An 18,373-nucleotide genomic window follows, 5' to 3' on the forward strand; every position below is an offset into this window, starting at 1 on the left:
AAAAAAAAAAAAAAAAAAAAAAAACCATTGAGAATCTTGATACCTTCAATTTTCCGTAACTTACCAGTAATTGGCATGTACTCCTTCCTTTGAGATGGAATGTATCCCCATATCGCACTTGTACTAAAAACAAACACATCAACAATCTTGATTTGCTTTCCCTTCTGGGAGCATGTGTGCATATACATAGTATTCAATTGTCAAGAGCCTTTCTTTTTTCATATAGATTCTCTATTATCTCGACCATCCAATACTTTTATTTTATCTTTGGCCATTGGCCTGTGAAATACTAATTTTAAAGAGATAGATCCGTGCTGCTATTCATGCTATTTTAGCATTTGATTATCAACTATGCGTTTCAATCGACCCATTTTTTTAATATACGACAGAAATTGTGATATTTATTTGTTTAAATAGCATTTTTTTTAAAAGAAGTCGATTTGCTGTTGTTTTTGTCGATTGAGCTACTTGAACATATACATATTCTAGTGTTATATCGTCTAATCTTTATGCACAAACTACCTTTATGTCTTTATGAAGCCTAAAAATGCAATTATATGTATTACTATCTTGAAACAAGAAGCAATGAATTGCTTTGTCTCGTTTACAGCTTAACCACCGTTTACTCGCTACTGCAACCTTAGTTTCAATTGCTACCTTATGGCGGTCAACAAGGAAGCTGGAGATACATCCTGCAGTTCGTTCTTTGATTGGGAGTACATTCGGCATGGCTGCTCTTCAGGTAACTTTTCCCCCTTCCATGATCTTATGGAGGCTTATCCATTATAAAAAGGCTCATTACTTATTTGGGATGGGAATGAAATTATTCACTCTCTGCTGTTATTTGCTGTACTTGAGCTCATTCCTTCAGTATCCCACACCACAATTAGAGATGAGATCCTTATATAAATGAAATTCCTTGAGGTATCAATTTCAGCCTATCTTTTCCATCTTTTTTCCATCTTTAGCATTCTATCAATGATAGTTCGTGGATCGTTGGTTGCTTTCACCTTTTTCCTAGTCAGCTTTCTTGGTATCTTTATCCTCTTTGCCAGTATGGTTCTCATGATGCACTGTGGATCCTCCATTGTGTTAGGGACCAAGCAAAGGATAATTGGTGTTATTGGAGTTGACCTCTAGGGGCATTTGGGGGATGGGCTTGACTTCCTTTGGGTTTGGTTTCAGAAGCCAAGCCCATGCTACAAAAAATTGCACCCCAAACACAGGTTCAGAAACTCAGGCTCCCAACCCAGCCCCCAAACACGAGTTTTCTGCTTCCCAGACTTGAGAACCTCAAATAAACCCCCACGCTTCCGATTTCGCTAAATCCCCCTCCATGTCTATCACTTCTCCATTCATTTCCAGTTCTGATATGTGCTGATTCTAATTACTTTTTTTAGTTTGAATTAGATGATAATAGTAAATATTCAGCATTACATTGGACCAGCTGATAACATCCATGTATTGATAATGAAAAGTCAGTTGTTGGAAGGTCACTCTACATCTCTTCAAGAAAAAAAAAAAAGTCATTAAGATCTTCACAACAGTCGATTAATTTCTTATTCCATGCATTAGTTAGAAGATGAAGGAGATCAAGAACCATTATAAATGTACATCCATATAACTGAATTTATTACATTTCAATTCGTAATTCTCATTGCCACCTGTCACATTCCAGTTCTCTAGTCCTCTTGCTGCTGAATGGTCTACATTTTGCATAATACCAACTATTTTGTCGCTCAGGTCACCTTAGGAGTATCGACACTTCTATCTTATGTCCCGGTTTCTCTCGGAACTGCGCATCAAGCGGGGGCATTGACCCTTTTGACCCTCATAATTCTTCTTAATCACACTGTGAGGAGGCCATCAATGTCCCTTTTGAAGTCTCTTCCCCAGGTTGTGAAAACAGCCTAGACTAGACAGACTTTCCAGGTACACTGCTTCTGATTTCAAATTAGGTTTAAAGTTGGATGCATAAATTTATCTCAATTTTTCGGTTTCGTTTTGTGATTTTTGCGAAGAACGAGTACTGTTATTCTGTGTTGGGTGTCGGGGGGAGGGGGAGGGGGAGGGGGAGGGGGCACAATTTATATTTGGAATGCATAGACAGATGATGGTTTTATTAGCTCTAACTGTTTTTTTTTTTTTTATATATTATCCAATTTGGAAAGAAGAATTTTTTGTTCATGCCTTATTTACCTTTTTGCCCCCTGAAATTGGAAGTAGTGGGCCATAAGGTGATGACCATTTAGTAATTGTGCAAATAATAAATAATAATAATAATAATAATAATAAAATAAATAAATAAATAACATGTTTAAATTTGTAAAGTTGTTAAATAGGCCTTTAAACTTGGTATGTGTAGTTTAGTAAAATTATGGTCTCTGAGTTTTCTTACGACTCTTGTGATTTGTGATTTAAGATGGATAGGATTTTGATTCTAATTATGGTAGGTTTTTTATTATTATTTTTATTTTAAAAAATATTTTTCATTTTTTGTCTTAACTCTTTTCTCATTTAATTTTAAATTTTTTAAAAATGAAATCTTTGTTTCAGATCTGAAACGAGGTTGGTCCCCATTTCAGGACATTAATTAAAATAAGAAAATAAATAAATGTGGGAGGACCTCCCTCGTTTCGTTTTAGATCTGAAATAAAAATTTCAATCTTTTATTTAAAATTAAATGTGGCAGAAGGAGAATGGAAAAATAAATGAATTTGAAAATAAAGGAAAATCTAAATAGTATTACGAAATCCAAACTTCACGTATCAAAAAATGGTTAACTAATAATAATTTTCATACCAAAAAAAAAATTTAATTAAATGGATATATTCACAATTTATAAGTATGAATGAGCTAATTGCATAAATTAATTTGAGATTTGTTGATATTATAAACATTAAAATTAAATATTAGTTCAATGATCAAAATACTCTGAGGATTATTATAGCTGAGAACTAGTTAGAGAGAATAAATTTAAAGATAATTGAGAATGTTTATTTAATCTACTGTGAAAGTTATCTTATTTATATTCAAATAAGTTAGGATATACTTATAGGGATATGCACCTAAATACACTATACCTAAGGGATATGGAAAGAGTAATAAATGGAAAGAACAAAATAGCTTAATCATGATGTAAAAGTTGTCTTATTTATATTCAAATAAATGGAGAGAACAATATATGAAAAGATACTTATTAGTAAGAAAGACAGATATTTATTATATTTGCCTATAATAAAAATATTAAATATGATATATATGGTAAACTATAATTTAGAAACTCAATCCCAACTATATCAAAGATATTGAAAGCATATAATAAAGGCAATTGTTAAAGCAAGTCTTCCATCTTAGTGGGTATAAAGTCAAAGCAATTTCGCAATGTTGTGATGAAAGAAGGCATGTTCATTCCAAGGTCAGTATCTTCAGGTCACTACCACACTTGTTTGACTTGTTCAACATCAAGTTTCTCCACTCCACAAATAAATTTGAAACATTTACAAAATATCAGATCAAAGGCAATAATACTTTTAAGTTTTGAAGGGATATAGGATATATATATATATATATATATATATATATATATATATATATATATATGTTGAATAGTGTTTGGATTGAAGCAGTCAAGATAGGTACGGGCCAAGCAGTCTGATCAAAGGGGTAACAATAATATTGAGATTGAGAGAGACTTGCCAATGTCCTTATTCCATTCTCTATGTCCAAGGGTGGGCCAAATCCCCCATACACCTATTTTTGTTCATATGCCTTGTTTTATTTGGTTCATTTCTACCTAACGTGAGATTCACGTTAGTTCGAAAGGAGAACAAAGTATTCTAAAAGTGTGAAAACTTCTCCTTAACATACGTGTTTTGAAATCATGAGGCTGACGACGATACATAATAGGTTAAAGCGGACAATATCTACTAGCGATAGGCTTGAGCTGTTAGAAATGGTATTAGAACTAGTCATCAAACAACGGTGTGCCAATGAGGACGCTAGCTGCCAAAGTGAGTATATTGTGAGATCTCACATTGGGTGGAGAGGAGAACGAAGTAGTTCTTATAAGAGTGTGGAAAGCTCTTCCACCAAACGCGATTTAAAACTGTAAGATTGACGTCAATACCTAACCGGTCAAAGCGGATAACATTGGCTAATGATAGACTTGAACGGTTACTTTCTTTAATTTTTGAATGATTTATTTACAAAAAAAAAAAAAAAAAAAATGAAAACCTATCACCCGTCCTGTGGACAGACATTTATTAATCAGGTAACTGAACTAAAGAGGCAGATTAATTGTATGAACTGAAATGAAGTTAAAAATAAGCATGAAGGTTTACATTTGGAGGGGGCAATAAAAGATGAACAAACTAAAGGCTGAGGGAGCTGTGTTAAGTGTTTGAAGTGCAGGGCAAGTAATGATAACAATAATGACAGCATTGAAGGAACAAAAGCCAATGGAAAAGTTCCACTCTCTCGATATCCACAAAAGTTAAGCCACTGTAACATATGCATTATCTCATCAGGCCATTCAGCATTTTTTTTATCTATAAATGAAAGACAAACAGCTCATACATATACGACACAAACAGTAAATTTTCAGTTTCGAAGGGGAAGAGGGATTTGGAACCACTTAAAACCTGTATATATAACTTAACGAGGGATAATGCAAATTTGAAAAAGAACACAATAACAGGGTGGTGGTGGTGGAAGGGAGAAGAATCAATCATGCTCACCTTGATTCCCAGGATTTGCTGAGTAACTATTTGGTAATATGTGTTATCCATTAGATTATCTGCAAAAACATGGGTTTGGGAGCTTAGCCAGAGGAGCAATTCCTGAAATAAATGGAGTTTGAGAAGTGATTAGAAGCATCAACGAACCTGGTTCTTGAGTTCCCAAGAGATAGCTCTAGGTCATCTGAGCCACACTCCTCGTGAATTCGTTCTCCTTCCCATGGCTTCACTATTCCTGCTGTGTTGCTTCCAAATGCGAACTCTTCAGAGATCACTTCTGACATTGGAATATCTGCAGTGTGATCGGAGCCTGCGGCAATGGCAGGAGAGCAGGTCCCACTTTGACCAGGGGTCCACATGCGAGATCCTCCACCAGTCATTGCTGCTTCCTTGAAACCAAATGGGTTTGTAGAAACAAGACTAAATGTTGGAGAATTGGGTCCACCCTGAGGAATTCTAAGGCCAGCGAACCATTCTGGATTGGGAACAACGTGACGTCCAGGACTTGGTGGAGTAGAAGATGGAAGGGAGGAATAGTATTGTGCATTCCATCCTGGTAGGACAGATTGGTCTTCCCAGTCAGCTTTGGGTCGGGGCGTTCTAGCAGTTGGGGAACTCAAAGGAGGAGTAACAGGAGCACTGATGGAACCTCCATGAATATGGAGATTGGGGAGTTTAGACGAGGATGCTGAAGATGATGACGATGAAAGGTTCCTGAGCCAGGGGATTAGAAAACTGCCATCGGCATTTGGATTAGCAACATATGAAGATGATGCTGGACTTGGAAATGAAGATGAACCGGGGCTTGGATTGAAGGAAGCACAAGGACTTGGTTGGTGAGATGCGAACGGGCTTGCAGCTGCCGACCCACCAACCACATCCATACGTTGAATTGGCTTGCATCCCTGAAGACAGATGAAAAAACATTGTAGAGTATGGATGATAGGATACACTGAATTTGAAGGATTATCTAACATCATGGCCGCAGGAGATCTTACTCGAGCCAGTTACAATCGAAAAGAAGAATGAATACTGAAAATCAAGCAACAATCATCAAGGTGTATAGAAAAACATTATCGATCATTTCAATCCAAGTTCACCCCACCCAATATAAATCAAGCTATAAACAGTTTATGCCACAACATTGTATGATCTCAATATTCCCCATTTCTCTAGTGTCCAAGATACAAAATGTCTGCAGAAAATCACACCCCAAGCCGTGAGGAACTCATAAATTCATCCATGGTAGCAGTCTAAAAGTGGCGTACATGAAAGTAGAATATCAATGGACAGGCATGGCGGCGGTTGACCACCAAAATTTCTCAGACTACAAGAGTATGGTCCAATTTACCGCACGAATATGGCTGGCAGTGAGAATGCATTTTGGTTAATATCTCCACTGCATAATCGAGCCTGTAATTCTCTCAAAATTCATGTATAACTTGCTAGGTTGTAGTTTGAAATATGATGAAGGAGGAATTGTTTTATGGACGAAAATAGCTACACAGTGCCAAGAAAGAAGAAAAAAGATACCACCCATGTCATGATCCATACGTACTAATTGCTTGAGAGAGATACTAACAGAATGAAATGTGAACCTCGGAAAATACATAAGACCCGAGGCCAAGAGCTACTCAACAGGCTATAGATGTCAGCGAGTACTTTACTTCCTGAACCAAAAATTAATGAAACTGCAGAAATCAATAAAAGAAGGAATCCGTCACGGGAAATAGGGGCAGAGCCAACTCCAAAAGGAAAGGAAAGAGACAGAGCTGAAAAAGGCACTGTTTGCGTCGCAAACTTGCCATTGAAAAAGAAAAGCAAAAAGAGAAAGATCCCTCTGACTAAACCTGCCCCCGTAGAAAGGAAGAACAGTTGGTAGGCTAAATACCAGCCAAAACCCTCAAAATCACAGATCCATATGGTAGAGGTTAAAAAATGGAGAACGGCACCTCCTCGAGATCTGCGTAGTTCCAGCGCCTCCCTCAGACTATTAGTCATGTAGAAGCATGAAGAATCTTGCTTCACGCGGAAAAGGCATAAAAAAAATGTCAAAAGTTCACCTCACCGCAATTAGATAACCGACGCCGACGAAGGAAAGGGGTAATGGGTCAAAAAGGCGACGTGAACTGTCCTTTAGAGTATGAAAAACTTATACTAGACTCCAACACCTAGATGCTCCATTTTTCATGACTGGAATTCTCAACCAGGGCCATGGATTTGCCCGCCCAAATGTACCAGAAGAATGATATAGGATGTTTAGAACAACTAATAAGGAAACTATCGAATTGGCTCAACAAATCCGAAGCTAAAAAGTGTATACTCTCAACTCGAAGCTAAAGAAAGTGGTATCATCATTTTCAGCAATATCAAAGAATGCAAACGAAAGTGAAGTCTACTTAAAGTTAACAAAAATGAAATCCAAACACTTGAAAGAAAGCTACCTTACGGTAAGTGGTACCATCAAGTTCGACGGTCCATCCCGCCTCATCGCAGAGCGCTTTAAGGACCTCATTGTTGTCGCAATGTTTGGGAAGCTTGTAGTTCCCATACATCCTGAGTCCAGCAAAGATCTTTGCTGCGATAGCTCTTCTCCTTCTCTCCCTTCTCTTGTTGTTCTCCCGCTCCCTCCATGTTGGTAGTCTCGTCCCCGACGTCATCTCCACAGACACACTCTGGACCAACAAATCAAAGTCCCCACGGCTTCAACAGATAGATCAGTAAGCAATTCTTTCGAATTGCCTCCGTCTATCACAAGAAGAACACGATTCAATTACAATCACAAACAAAACTTCACAGGAACAGACACAAATCTTCCAACAGAAATCAACTCGAGTCCAAGGATCGAAACACAAAATAAACTGAGTGTAAAAACCTCTTTCGCAACTTCGAAGTAGACAAGTCGGACAAGAAAGACAAAAGTCTAGAAAACGGAGAATTCCTCGAGGCTCTGTAACAAGTGAATGAAACGAACTGAAAGAGAAGTACAAACCGCTGGATAAATCAGACAAGAAACAACAAAAAGTAAGAAGAAGAAGAAGAACTGAATATATCTGAATTGGATACTCGCCGAAGGCTCCGATCAAATACGGCGATCGGATCTTAGATCGGACCACCGCGAACGGCGGAGGAAAGTGTTCTCTTTTTTTCTCTGGCAAAGCCCGGGAAACTAGAGGAGAAACATTTCCGTGAAAAATGGAAGGGTTGGAAGCACAGAATAAGAAGCTTAATGAGCTTATGGGCTTTTTAATAACCAATATTACCCTTTTATTTACCGTTCTGCCACTACCTTTTCATTTCATTTTCCATTTACTTTTTTAATCTCTTTTTTTTTTTCTTTAAACTTTTTATTTTGGAAAGTAAATAAAATTATATTTTCAAAATAAAATTTTATAGTAAAAGTTTTTATCTTTATTTTATAGTTTCATATCGGACCTTAGACAAGATTTCTCTTTCATCCATCGAGCACAATTTATAAAAATTCAAGTTTGTTCGGTTACACACGCTACATGGGCGTGTATGCTCAATCATTTGTGACATAACCAACTTGCCTCTACGTTATGTCAAGTAATTTTAGCTCGACCTTACCTTTACTCGAAATCAATGTCTCTCATTATAACGTTGCATCTCATCATGTCATCTTAGTTCCCCATTAACATGGTTTATATATCATGACATCATCTCAATTATAGGGTGTGATCCCCATCGCAACTCGCTCGGTCATGTCACTAAGAACGGAGCCACGTGTCATTCATAATATCGAGATAAAAAAAGATAGTATAAATACGATGAAAAAGGATGTAATTAGTGAAAATGGTAGTGGCAACATAGGCATATATAAAATTTAAAAAAAGAAAGAAAAAAAAAACAAAGAAATAAAGAAATAAAATAATAAGATGGGGTTTGAAGTTTGAATAACCGTCTCTGACAGAGAACCAAACAGAGTTCGACAGGTGGAGCTTGTGTGGAGTGGAGTTTCTCAACGGCCTCTATAGAGAAGCTACACGTGTCGGGTTTTTTCGGCGCACGTGAGAGAGAGTATGATTTTCGGGTCGGGTCGAGCTTTGGGATATATTTGGGTGTAGGAAGGAGCAGCACATAATGATGGGGATGCGAGTGGTGTTTGGCTTTGCTTTATCTGCTTTTTCACGTGACCCCACCCTCATATCACGCCAATAAGCACGACCTTTCACTTGTGGGTCCCGCCCCTGCCCCCATCGGGCCCCACTCTTACCTCACTTTTATTTTTTTATTTTGTAAAAAATAAAGTAATTTTCTTTTTACGTTTTTTAATAATATAAATAATTTTGTACTCATTTAATTTAGGTCCAATTACTTGGTTACTATGCTTCAAGTATTAATACTTTTGATTTTGTAAATTATGTGAAATAAAGAAATTAACAGATAAGACATTAAAAATGTTAAAAAAATATTTAACAAACACTCCTAAAAATTATTTAATAAATACTCATAAATTTTTTAAAAAATAAAATAAAATTTAATGTGGATTGAAATATAAATTCGAGATAAAATTAAAATTAGAATGGTATAGCAATGACGTATAATAAATAAATAAATAAATAAATTTCACACCTTTCTAATTTATTTATACTCTAAAATTAATTATAAAATATTATAACTTTAAAAAATATAATTTTTTAAATAGAAAAAAGTGAGGTATGTTTTTATCTTTAACCAAACAAAGAAAAAAAAAAGAAAAAAAAGAAGAAATGTGTGCGTGAAGTGACGCGCCAGGGTATAGCGAGTGAAGGGGGAAGGATAACAAAAGCCAAGGGTAAGACTGGTCAACACTTTGACTTTCTTGTTTGAGGGTGGACCGTTTTGCTTTACACTGAATCTCGTTCTCAAAACATATAATATATATAATTTTAAATATGGTTATCTACGAGTAATGTTAAGTACCAAATAACCTTTGATCAATATTTATAATCAATGGTTCCATCTTTAACTCTGTAATCTTCGAACTGAGCTGAAAAAAAGAGTAGAAAGGATGAAATTGAAACTTTTAAATTTCTTGGGTCAATAGTGAACAAAAGGGGCGGGACGGGGCGGGACGGGGTGGGACGATGGATTCGATAATAAATTTGACCAATTTTTATGCTCAAAAAAATAGAAAACTTTAGGGCCACATGCATTTGTCTACTCAACCATGATTATTTGTGAAAGTAACAAAATCAAACTCAACTCAATAGCCAAGCAAAGGAATGAATTTGGATTGATAAAGAGCAGCCTTTTCTTGGTAGAAATGACCAAAAAAGCATTGTTGAAAGCACTTTCTACGCCATTTGGGTCATCTATCCCTTCTCCAGGGGCTTTCTTTTTTAATGCTTTTTCAAACAAAGCATACCAAAATACCATTCTTTCAGGTAAAAAAGATTCAAACTAAAAGATGAAGAAAGCACTTTTCCACAATATTGCTCTTTTTTTTCTTCTCTCTATACGACAATCAATCACAGAGCTTTCAAACTTTCAGTCATTCTAGATCGAATCTTAATTTATACAAGTAATCAAGTAACTTATGACACTGCTAAACCAAATGAAATGAAGGGTTTTTTTTGTACAAAAAAATGTGAAAAGGGATGTTGCAATTTGTCCATTTAGAGTAAAGCAACTTACAGAAAAAGTTAGAGGAATGAATAATGTATTTTTGTATCAAGGACCAAAATGAAACCTTTTAAAAGCAAGCATTATTCAGACCTGTGTGATTTCAGCTAGAGCAGAAATGAAGTTATGGTTACCTCTTTATGAACTATCACGAATCAAATTGGTTGGCTCACTCAAAACATAGTTGGGTAGTTCATATTTTGTGCCTGCGGTAAGATTGAGCGATGGTATAACGATACCGATGACTAAACTAAAATAACGTATCGTAATTTCTTAAATGAAGCAATGGTATGGACCTCTCTCGTCGTAGCAGATTGTCAAATCTGCATTTTGGATGATTACCCCTGCACTGTCTATGATGGCTTGCGCAAGGGAAAGCTCGGCTTCGGCAGCTGCTCGTAGTGCGTCCCAAATCTCTGGTAACCACAAAAAACAGTTAGTAAATTTTAGTAAGCAGGACGTAAAGGAAAAAGGAATGTATAAAAAGGTTGAAGTCGATGTTAACTTGGAGAGGGGTATGTCATGGCCTAAAGATGCCCATTCATAATATTAGTGTTCGCTTTACTGCAAGGCTCGTATATGTTCAATCATCTTTTTCTCATTTGATTTTTGGTACAAAATGCTACATCAGTTCAATATTCAAATTTTGAAACAATCCGCACTTGAAATGCTAGATCCAAAGATCCTTATCGACTAAAGTCAATTAATGAAAGTGAAAAATGAAAATTAACAGAAATTTGTGCCGTGTATTAGAAACCTTCATATAGATACAAGGTTAAGGTTTGCATCAAACAAAAGCACGGCAAGAGCATAGTCTAAGGCATAGTTAGGGCCAAAACAGTTTGACTTAAATTACAAATAGCATTGCTTTATATCTAGCATACGGAATAAAAACCATTTGGGGGAAGTGAAAGCAGAAGGTTGAAGAAAAATAAGAACTGATGTCTTTAACCACAGATCAATAAGGGACTGCAAAATGAATTGTGGGCGAAGAGAAATTCAAACAAGGCCGGTCACTTCAAAAAATTGTGGCGATTCCCAATGAGCTTTACAAAAATACTAAAGACTATTAAAAAAGAGATAAAAGGGAGAAGAAACCCCACGAAAGTAAATAGATTAACAAGAAGACTACAGAAAAAGGGGGTTAAAAAACGTATAAAAGTGAAGTCGAGACATAAGACTTCTAGTTAATCACGTTCCATAATCCTAGGTAAGTATATAACATAATGGCTCCAAGCCTGAGAAAAAGAAGTTAATCATTTTGGTGTCGCCTTAGCTCTCACAAAGAGTCCTCAAAATAAATCTTTACTCGCAATTTAAATTGATTTGAAAGATGTCTACATCCAAGAGCCAACATTCATGGCATAATTAATAAATAACCATGTAATAAAGAAACATGAATCAATTATACCAAAAACTCCCTATATCACATTTCTTCCAGAAAGCATCCCCTTTGATTTGAGCACAAACCAAAATGAAACAATTGGAAAAGCCTACACATCAAATGAGATTCTTTGATGTTGGCAATGGCAATCTGGAATCAGCATAAAAATAGGAAACCTCGTCTCTCCAAACCGAAGAACTTAGTTCATTAGGAAACAGGAAAAACAATCTAAGGATCCTAGAAACTGGAAATTGATTAACTGTTCTTATAGCTGTGAAATATACCATAGTTGTTTCCAAGGGATAACTCATCCTAACCTTTATTGGGTCCCCTGCAACTACAGTAGTCACCTTTTCCATGGATTGAATGGTCATCTATCCCTAGTTTTACATTTTGCTCGAGACGGAAAATTAGATTCTGAAACCAAAAGTCATGAGCTACTCCGTAGCATGATACAACAATGTAAGGTCTATTCCTAACTAAATAAACTCTTAGTAACTTTTTTGACCAGCTAACCTCTAATAATCCATGCAGATTTTAACACTGGCAAAAAATATTTAGAGACAGGCCTACCTTTTCGGCCACCATAGTGAGGTGCAGTGTCCCAGAACTCCTCCCGCAGTTGCACAAGCTGAAACCTTGTAATTGGCTGAGGATGCTTCCAAGATTTTGGCTTGCGTATTTTCTTTATGGAACCTACATAAAGAAACAATTTCAGTGATATCTCAATGGCTTGAATCAAGTATAAACCAACAAAACCAGATTCAAGGCTAACAGCATGGTAGTCTTGAAAAGTTTAAATGAAATCCTTAGACATTCAGAACTATAAACAACACAAGGAGAATTACAAAAGTTCGTCCTAAAATTTTGCAATTTTCTCTATCCTTTTCTTTACGCTTTTGAAGTGCTTCTTTTCCATTTCAGTATCCTCAAGTGTTTTCTTCCTCTTTAAAAACAAACAAGAAGATCAACAATTCCTGTCATTTGTAATATTTGTTACAAGAATAAAGAGGGAAAGGGAGGAATTTTCACGTACAACTATTACCTTAGACATTTTGCATGTAGAAAAGAGTCAAATGAAAATCACCTCTCCACAAAACAAGCCCATAAAGAGAGTAATTACAAAAGGAACTCGTCACTGCCGCCCAAAGAGAGACATAAATCTTTTAATGGACCAGACATCAAAAGACTTCCTCTCGATCCCTCTAAAAACTATTACGAAAGAAACTCGTCACCGCCACCCAAAGAGAGACATTAAATCTCACAATGGACCAATCATCAAAAGACTCTCTCTCAATCCCTCTAAAAATTATTACAAAAAGAAAAAAAAAAAAACTTGTAACTGCTGCCAAAAGAGAGACATTAAATCTCACAAGGGACCAAACATCAATAAGCTCCCTCTCACTCCCTCTAAAAACGCTATTATTTCTTTTGATTGCAGTATAAAGCAGAAATATAAGATACTGTCCATTTAACTGTTAGTTGCTGAAATTTTAGTCCTGGAATGCTACCATCACAGCTTCACAATTAATCTAATAGAACTCTTTGAATGCGAAACTAGTTAAGCAACAAATATGCCAAGATTCCGACTACAAGTCTTGATAACTTCATTAATCTGAAAGCATAAATCTGTAGTGGAATTTGAATCACCAGCATGAAATGTCAAATGAACCAGTGAGCAATAACTCTAAGCAACCTTCAAAAACCCGTCACTCCCAAAATGAATGAATAATACAACTATTTCCATGAACTAGTGCAATTATCTAAATTTGAGAGCTGCTCATCCTAATTAATGCACCACTACATAATCTGATAATCGCAAGTGAAGTTCAAGAATCTCCTGTCACAGTCACAACTCACAGGACAAACTTACGAACACCATCAGGCAACGCTATGACAGAATAAATAAAATCAAGAGCAATCCAATTCATTACCGAGAAATTCAATACTACTAGACCAACACTCCCGCTCTCCCTACCACAGCAAATCAACTTGCATTGATTATCTTCTAATATTCCTAGTAGCCAAGTCAACAGACGAACATAGAACAAAATTTCGCCGAGAATTTAGAAAAAAAAAAAACACAGAAGCGAAGTGAACCTCACCTTCCCCGTTGGTCTGCGACGATCCAGCACAGCCCATTGCGTCTCGCTAGAACAGAAGCTTCAATTCACAGGCAGATAGAAGGAAAGATTAGGCAGGAGAGGTTATAAACTTTCTTGTACCGTTGAGTTCCGAAACTTTATTATTAATATACTAAATTAAATATTATTATTCTTAAATTTTAAATATAAATAATATATATATATATATATATATATATAATAAATTATTATTAAATTAAAATGTTAAAGTTAATTTGAAACATTTTTAGAAAATTGACGAATTTATTAAATAAAAAATAGTTGGGTTATACATATAATTTATAAAACGTTAGGATAGAAAATATTCAATTAAAATTATAGGTATAGTTGAACACCCATAATTAAACAATTTTAAATTAGGAATATATTAAATATTTTAAAAAAATTTATAGATTTTTTTTAATGCAAAGTTAAAACATGGATAAAGTAAATTAAACGGGCGAGGGAGTTGAATGCGGCAGTTGGCTGTCACGCTTCCTTGAAGGTGAGTCAACCTTTTTATTTATACTCTTTTTTTTTTTTTTTTTTTTCTTCTTTTTTAAATATTTTCAACCGTCAAATTATTTAATAATTTTTGGTGGTTGAAATATATATATTTTTAATACATCTTAAAATTAGTCCATCATTATTTATTTTTTTAATCTTTAACTCAAATTTTTTAAAAAATATTCATATTATATTTTTTTCATTAATTATCTTGATTGATCAAAAAGGGTCGTGAATATAATAATACATTGATCTCTAGCAATGTTTGAGCTCATTTTGAGTTGCTCGTATTGGATGAAAGTCCCACATCGACTAATTTAGAGAATGATCATGGGTTTATAATCTAAGAATACTCTCTCATTCTATTGATACAAGACATTGTGAAGAAACCCAAAGCAAAGCTACGATAGTTTAAGTTCAAAGTGGATAAGTTTGAATTTTTAAATAGTGTTGAAATATTTAAAAAAAGAAAAGAAAAAACCAGAGCATTTATTTATACTGTGGGCTTTTTGGGCCCAAACTGGGTTGAACATTGGGCCGAACCCGGATTTAATGGGCTCGCCCCGTCTCCATCTCTGAACATTTCCAATTTTCCAATCCCGAACGGATTTCAAAGAAGGCGGCTGCCTTATAAGTTTTAATATCTTCATTTCATTCACAATTCAATCAATCCTTGCGATTTTCCGTCGCGTTTGACTCTTCTTCTAGCCGCGTCAGGGTTTGTTTCTCAATCTCTGCCATTTATTTCATCGAATTCTCTCGTTCCTGTGATTATTCGTATCGATTTCAATTTCTAGATCTCTATTGGCTTCTGCATGTCCCATGATTTGATTGCATATAACAGCGATTAGGGTTTTCTTATTGTATTCTGTGGAATCGGTAGAGATCTGGAATTATCTATCTGTGGCTTGTAGATCTGTTCAATGGAGATCTTTAATGTTGAATTATGGACATTTTTTTTCCATTTGTGATGCAGCGTTGTTGATAACAGGTTGGTTGAAGGAAGATGGGAGGTGGATTTAGAGTTCTTCATCTGGTTAGGCCGTTCCTTTCATTTCTCCCGGAAGTGCAGAGTGCCGATCGGAAAATTCCATTTAGAGAGAAGGTTATTTATACCGTCATCGCCCTATTCATCTTCTTGGTATGCAGTCAGCTTCCTCTCTATGGTATTCACTCCACGACGGGCGCAGATCCGTTTTACTGGATGCGTGTGATCCTCGCTTCTAATCGTGGTACTGTCATGGAGCTTGGAATCACCCCGATTGTCACATCTGGGATGGTGATGCAACTCCTTGTCGGGTCCAAGATTATTGAAGTCGACAACAATGTCCGGGAAGACCGTGCTCTCTTGTAAGTTCCGATTTACCACGCTTCCTGATTTTTTGAGTCCTTAATGGAAAATTAAATAGTATGGTTGACAATCATGCATCCTTCTGTTGGATTTGGCGAAGATTATTCCCATAGATGTTCCATTTTCAGTCGTGCCCGACATTAGTTTTTCTGTATTGAAAGAGAAATTTGTTTTCTAACATTTTTTAATCTACTTTTTACAAATGTTTTCAAAACATAGCCTACATTAATTTCTCTGTTATTAGATTTTTTTTTTTTTTTTTCAAAGCTTTAGTTTGTAGTTGAAGTTGGGTGCATGCTATATTTTACTTTCTGTAAGTTATGTATTGGTGAACAATGATAACATGAAGCACTGGCTGCATTTTTTGTTTGTTTAGTACGATGATATTATTTTGTTTATTTGTTTTCTATTGTCTTCCTAAATGTTATTATTCTACAAACTTATTATAAATGCATTTATCTTCACATTGATATCATACTGCTAATTTGATTTCTTTTCTGATCGACATCATCTGAATTCTAATTTGACATGCATACATTTTTTCCAATTATTTTCCACCTTCAGAAATGGTGCACAGAAATTGTTGGGCATCCTGATAGCCGTTGGTGAGGCAGTTGCTTATGTTCTCTCGGGAATGTATGGTAGCGTTAGCCAACTTGGTGTGGGTAATGCTATTCTTATTATAGTTCAGCTCTGCTTTGCTGGTATTGTTGTCATATGTTTGGATGAGCTTCTCCAGAAGGGTTATGGTTTAGGATCTGGAATTTCCCTCTTTATAGCAACCAACATGTGGTAAGTTCTCTTTCCGTTCTGTTATCCTTTCTCGTTGAGTTTGTGTTGTCTGATCACATTGTCATTGATGGATTTTGAAGTGAGAACATTATTTGGAAGGCTTTTAGTCCAACCACCATTAACAGTGGAAGAGGAGCTGAATTTGAAGGAGCAGTCATTGCGTTGTTCCATCTGCTGATTACCCGAACGGACAAAGTTCGGGCATTGCGGGAAGCATTCTATCGACAGAACCTTCCCAATGTGACAAATCTGCTTGCTACAGTTCTGATCTTCTTAATTGTTGTTTACTTCCAAGGGTTCCGTGTGGTTCTGCCAGTGAGGTCCAAGAATTCCCGTGGGCAACAGGGTTCTTATCCAATTAAGCTCTTCTACACCTCCAACATGCCAATCATCCTTCACTCTGCTCTTGTTTCCAACCTTTACTTTATCTCTCAGGTATGTTACATTTTGTCCTTCCATGAACAGCTGCAATATACTTAGCCAATGCCTCCTAACTGATTGCGTGGAATTGTGCTTGCAGTTGCTGTACAGGAAGTACAGTGGAAACTTCCTGGTGAATCTTCTGGGTATATGGAAGGAATCTGAATACTCAAATGGTCAATCTGTCCCTGTTGGTGGTCTTGCTTATTACATCACCCCACCATCAAGGTGATATTTTTAGTTTCAAAAAGAAAAAAAAAGTACAACATAATGCCTATGTTCTTTTTTGTAATATGTAGCGTTTCTTCTTGCAGCTTAGCCGATATGGCCGCCAATCCCTTCCATGCTTTGTTCTATCTTGTCTTCATGTTATCAGCTTGTGCACTCTTCTCAAAAACTTGGATTGAAGTTTCTGGATCCTCTGCCAAAGATGTGGCTAAGCAGCTGAAGGTATGACTTACCTGATCCTGAACGAAGATAAAATTACGCCCCTTCCAGCTTTTCAAAAGAAAAGTCTGCCCATTGTAGTAGTTCATCATCTGAAGTAACATTCAATAGTGATTCTTGATATTGCCTTGTTTTGATTTGCAGGAACAACAAATGGTTATGCCTGGACACCGTGAATCTAACTTACAGAAGGAGTTGAACCGTTACATACCGACCGCTGCTGCATTTGGAGGAATGTGCATTGGTGCACTGACTGTGCTGGCTGATTTCATGGGAGCAATCGGTTCTGGAACTGGAATTTTACTTGCAGTCACAATCATTTATCAGTACTTCGAGACCTTCGAGAAGGAGAAAGTAAGCGAACTGGGTCTGTTCGGTTTCTAAACCTTTTCGCTCAGTTTAATTTATACTTCGATGGTGCCAAAGAGCTCCCTCTCAATTTTGGTGCCTAGGGATTTTCTCAAGTCTTATGTTAACTCATCTTAGGTATCATCACTTTAGCTTTCTTTCACTGTAAGAGCACATAATATCATCTTGAGACTCTGAATCTCCACGCCTTCTCTTTTATGCGTCTTCTTCGATGTTCATTTTTTCACTTCCACAAAACCATAGATTTAACAGATAAAGTCAGGTTTATATGTTAGCTGGGTTATTGTCCCAAGGCGTGGTAGCTGAAACGTTGTTCGTCGGTCAGGTTAGGAGAGCAAGCTACCGTGTTTATAGCTTTTTGAGTTCAAATTTTCAATTTGTAACAACACTGGATGCCTTTTCTTCCTTTTTGAGAGGACTTACGTTGAACAGCTGGTTTTAGAGAGAACCATTTCTATTAAACATGTTATCTTTTAACTGCATTTCTTTGCCATTTTCTCGTTCATACTCGGTTACCTAAAAGAAATATATTGGAATTTTAGCTCCACAGTATGAATCACAGTTAGGTGGAAGCATGGGAATGTTCTTATCATGAAATCGAATAAACCTTGCCCGA

At 36.2% G+C, this 18,373-nt stretch overlaps 4 protein-coding genes across 5 annotated transcripts in view; 2 read left to right on the top strand and 2 right to left on the bottom strand.

Annotated features, from left to right (window-relative positions):
* The window catches only part of LOC111482650 (cytochrome c oxidase assembly protein COX15), a 4,508-nt gene extending 2,588 nt beyond the window's left edge, over positions 1-1,920 (top strand). The window contains exons 6-7 of the mRNA XM_023128544.1: positions 611-742; positions 1,744-1,920. Coding sequence (XP_022984312.1) covers positions 611-742; positions 1,744-1,914 — 303 coding nt within the window. The 3' untranslated portion in view covers positions 1,915-1,920. The remainder of the gene's footprint in view (positions 1-610; positions 743-1,743) is intronic.
* A 2,522-nt stretch (positions 1,921-4,442) lies between these two features.
* Positions 4,443-7,941, bottom strand: LOC111483075 (BES1/BZR1 homolog protein 4-like). The gene is made up of 3 exons (XM_023129194.1): positions 7,184-7,941; positions 4,887-5,644; positions 4,443-4,798 (listed from the first exon to the last, which is right to left on the bottom strand). The coding sequence occupies exons 1-3, from the start codon at positions 7,397-7,399 to the stop codon at positions 4,795-4,797; spliced, it is 978 nt and encodes a 325-aa protein (XP_022984962.1). The 5' UTR covers positions 7,400-7,941; the 3' UTR covers positions 4,443-4,794.
* Positions 7,942-10,165: 2,224 nt separating this feature from the next.
* LOC111482928 (ubiquitin domain-containing protein 2-like) lies at positions 10,166-13,969 on the bottom strand. The gene is made up of 4 exons (XM_023128974.1): positions 13,854-13,969; positions 12,322-12,444; positions 10,661-10,780; positions 10,166-10,570 (listed from the first exon to the last, which is right to left on the bottom strand). Exons 1-4 carry the CDS (start codon positions 13,888-13,890, stop codon positions 10,503-10,505), a joined length of 348 nt encoding a protein of 115 aa, XP_022984742.1. The 5' UTR covers positions 13,891-13,969; the 3' UTR covers positions 10,166-10,502.
* Positions 13,970-14,988: 1,019 nt separating this feature from the next.
* Positions 14,989-17,963, top strand: LOC111482663 (protein transport protein Sec61 subunit alpha-like). 2 transcript variants are annotated; one of them, XM_023128557.1, is made up of 7 exons: positions 14,989-15,096; positions 15,355-15,728; positions 16,294-16,521; positions 16,602-16,956; positions 17,042-17,169; positions 17,256-17,391; positions 17,533-17,963. In XM_023128557.1, exons 2-7 carry the CDS (start codon positions 15,385-15,387, stop codon positions 17,770-17,772), a joined length of 1,431 nt encoding a protein of 476 aa, XP_022984325.1. In that variant the 5' UTR covers positions 14,989-15,096; positions 15,355-15,384; the 3' UTR covers positions 17,773-17,963. The 2 variants fall into 2 exon arrangements, with proteins under 2 accessions (XP_022984325.1, XP_022984326.1); XM_023128558.1 differs by lacking the exon at positions 14,989-15,096 and adding an exon at positions 15,239-15,257.
* The last annotated feature ends 410 nt before the right edge of the window (positions 17,964-18,373 follow it).

Source organism: Cucurbita maxima, unplaced genomic scaffold (genome assembly GCF_002738345.1).
Source record: "Cucurbita maxima cultivar Rimu unplaced genomic scaffold, Cmax_1.0 Cma_Scf00008, whole genome shotgun sequence".
Taxonomy (NCBI): Eukaryota; Viridiplantae; Streptophyta; class Magnoliopsida; order Cucurbitales; family Cucurbitaceae; genus Cucurbita; species Cucurbita maxima.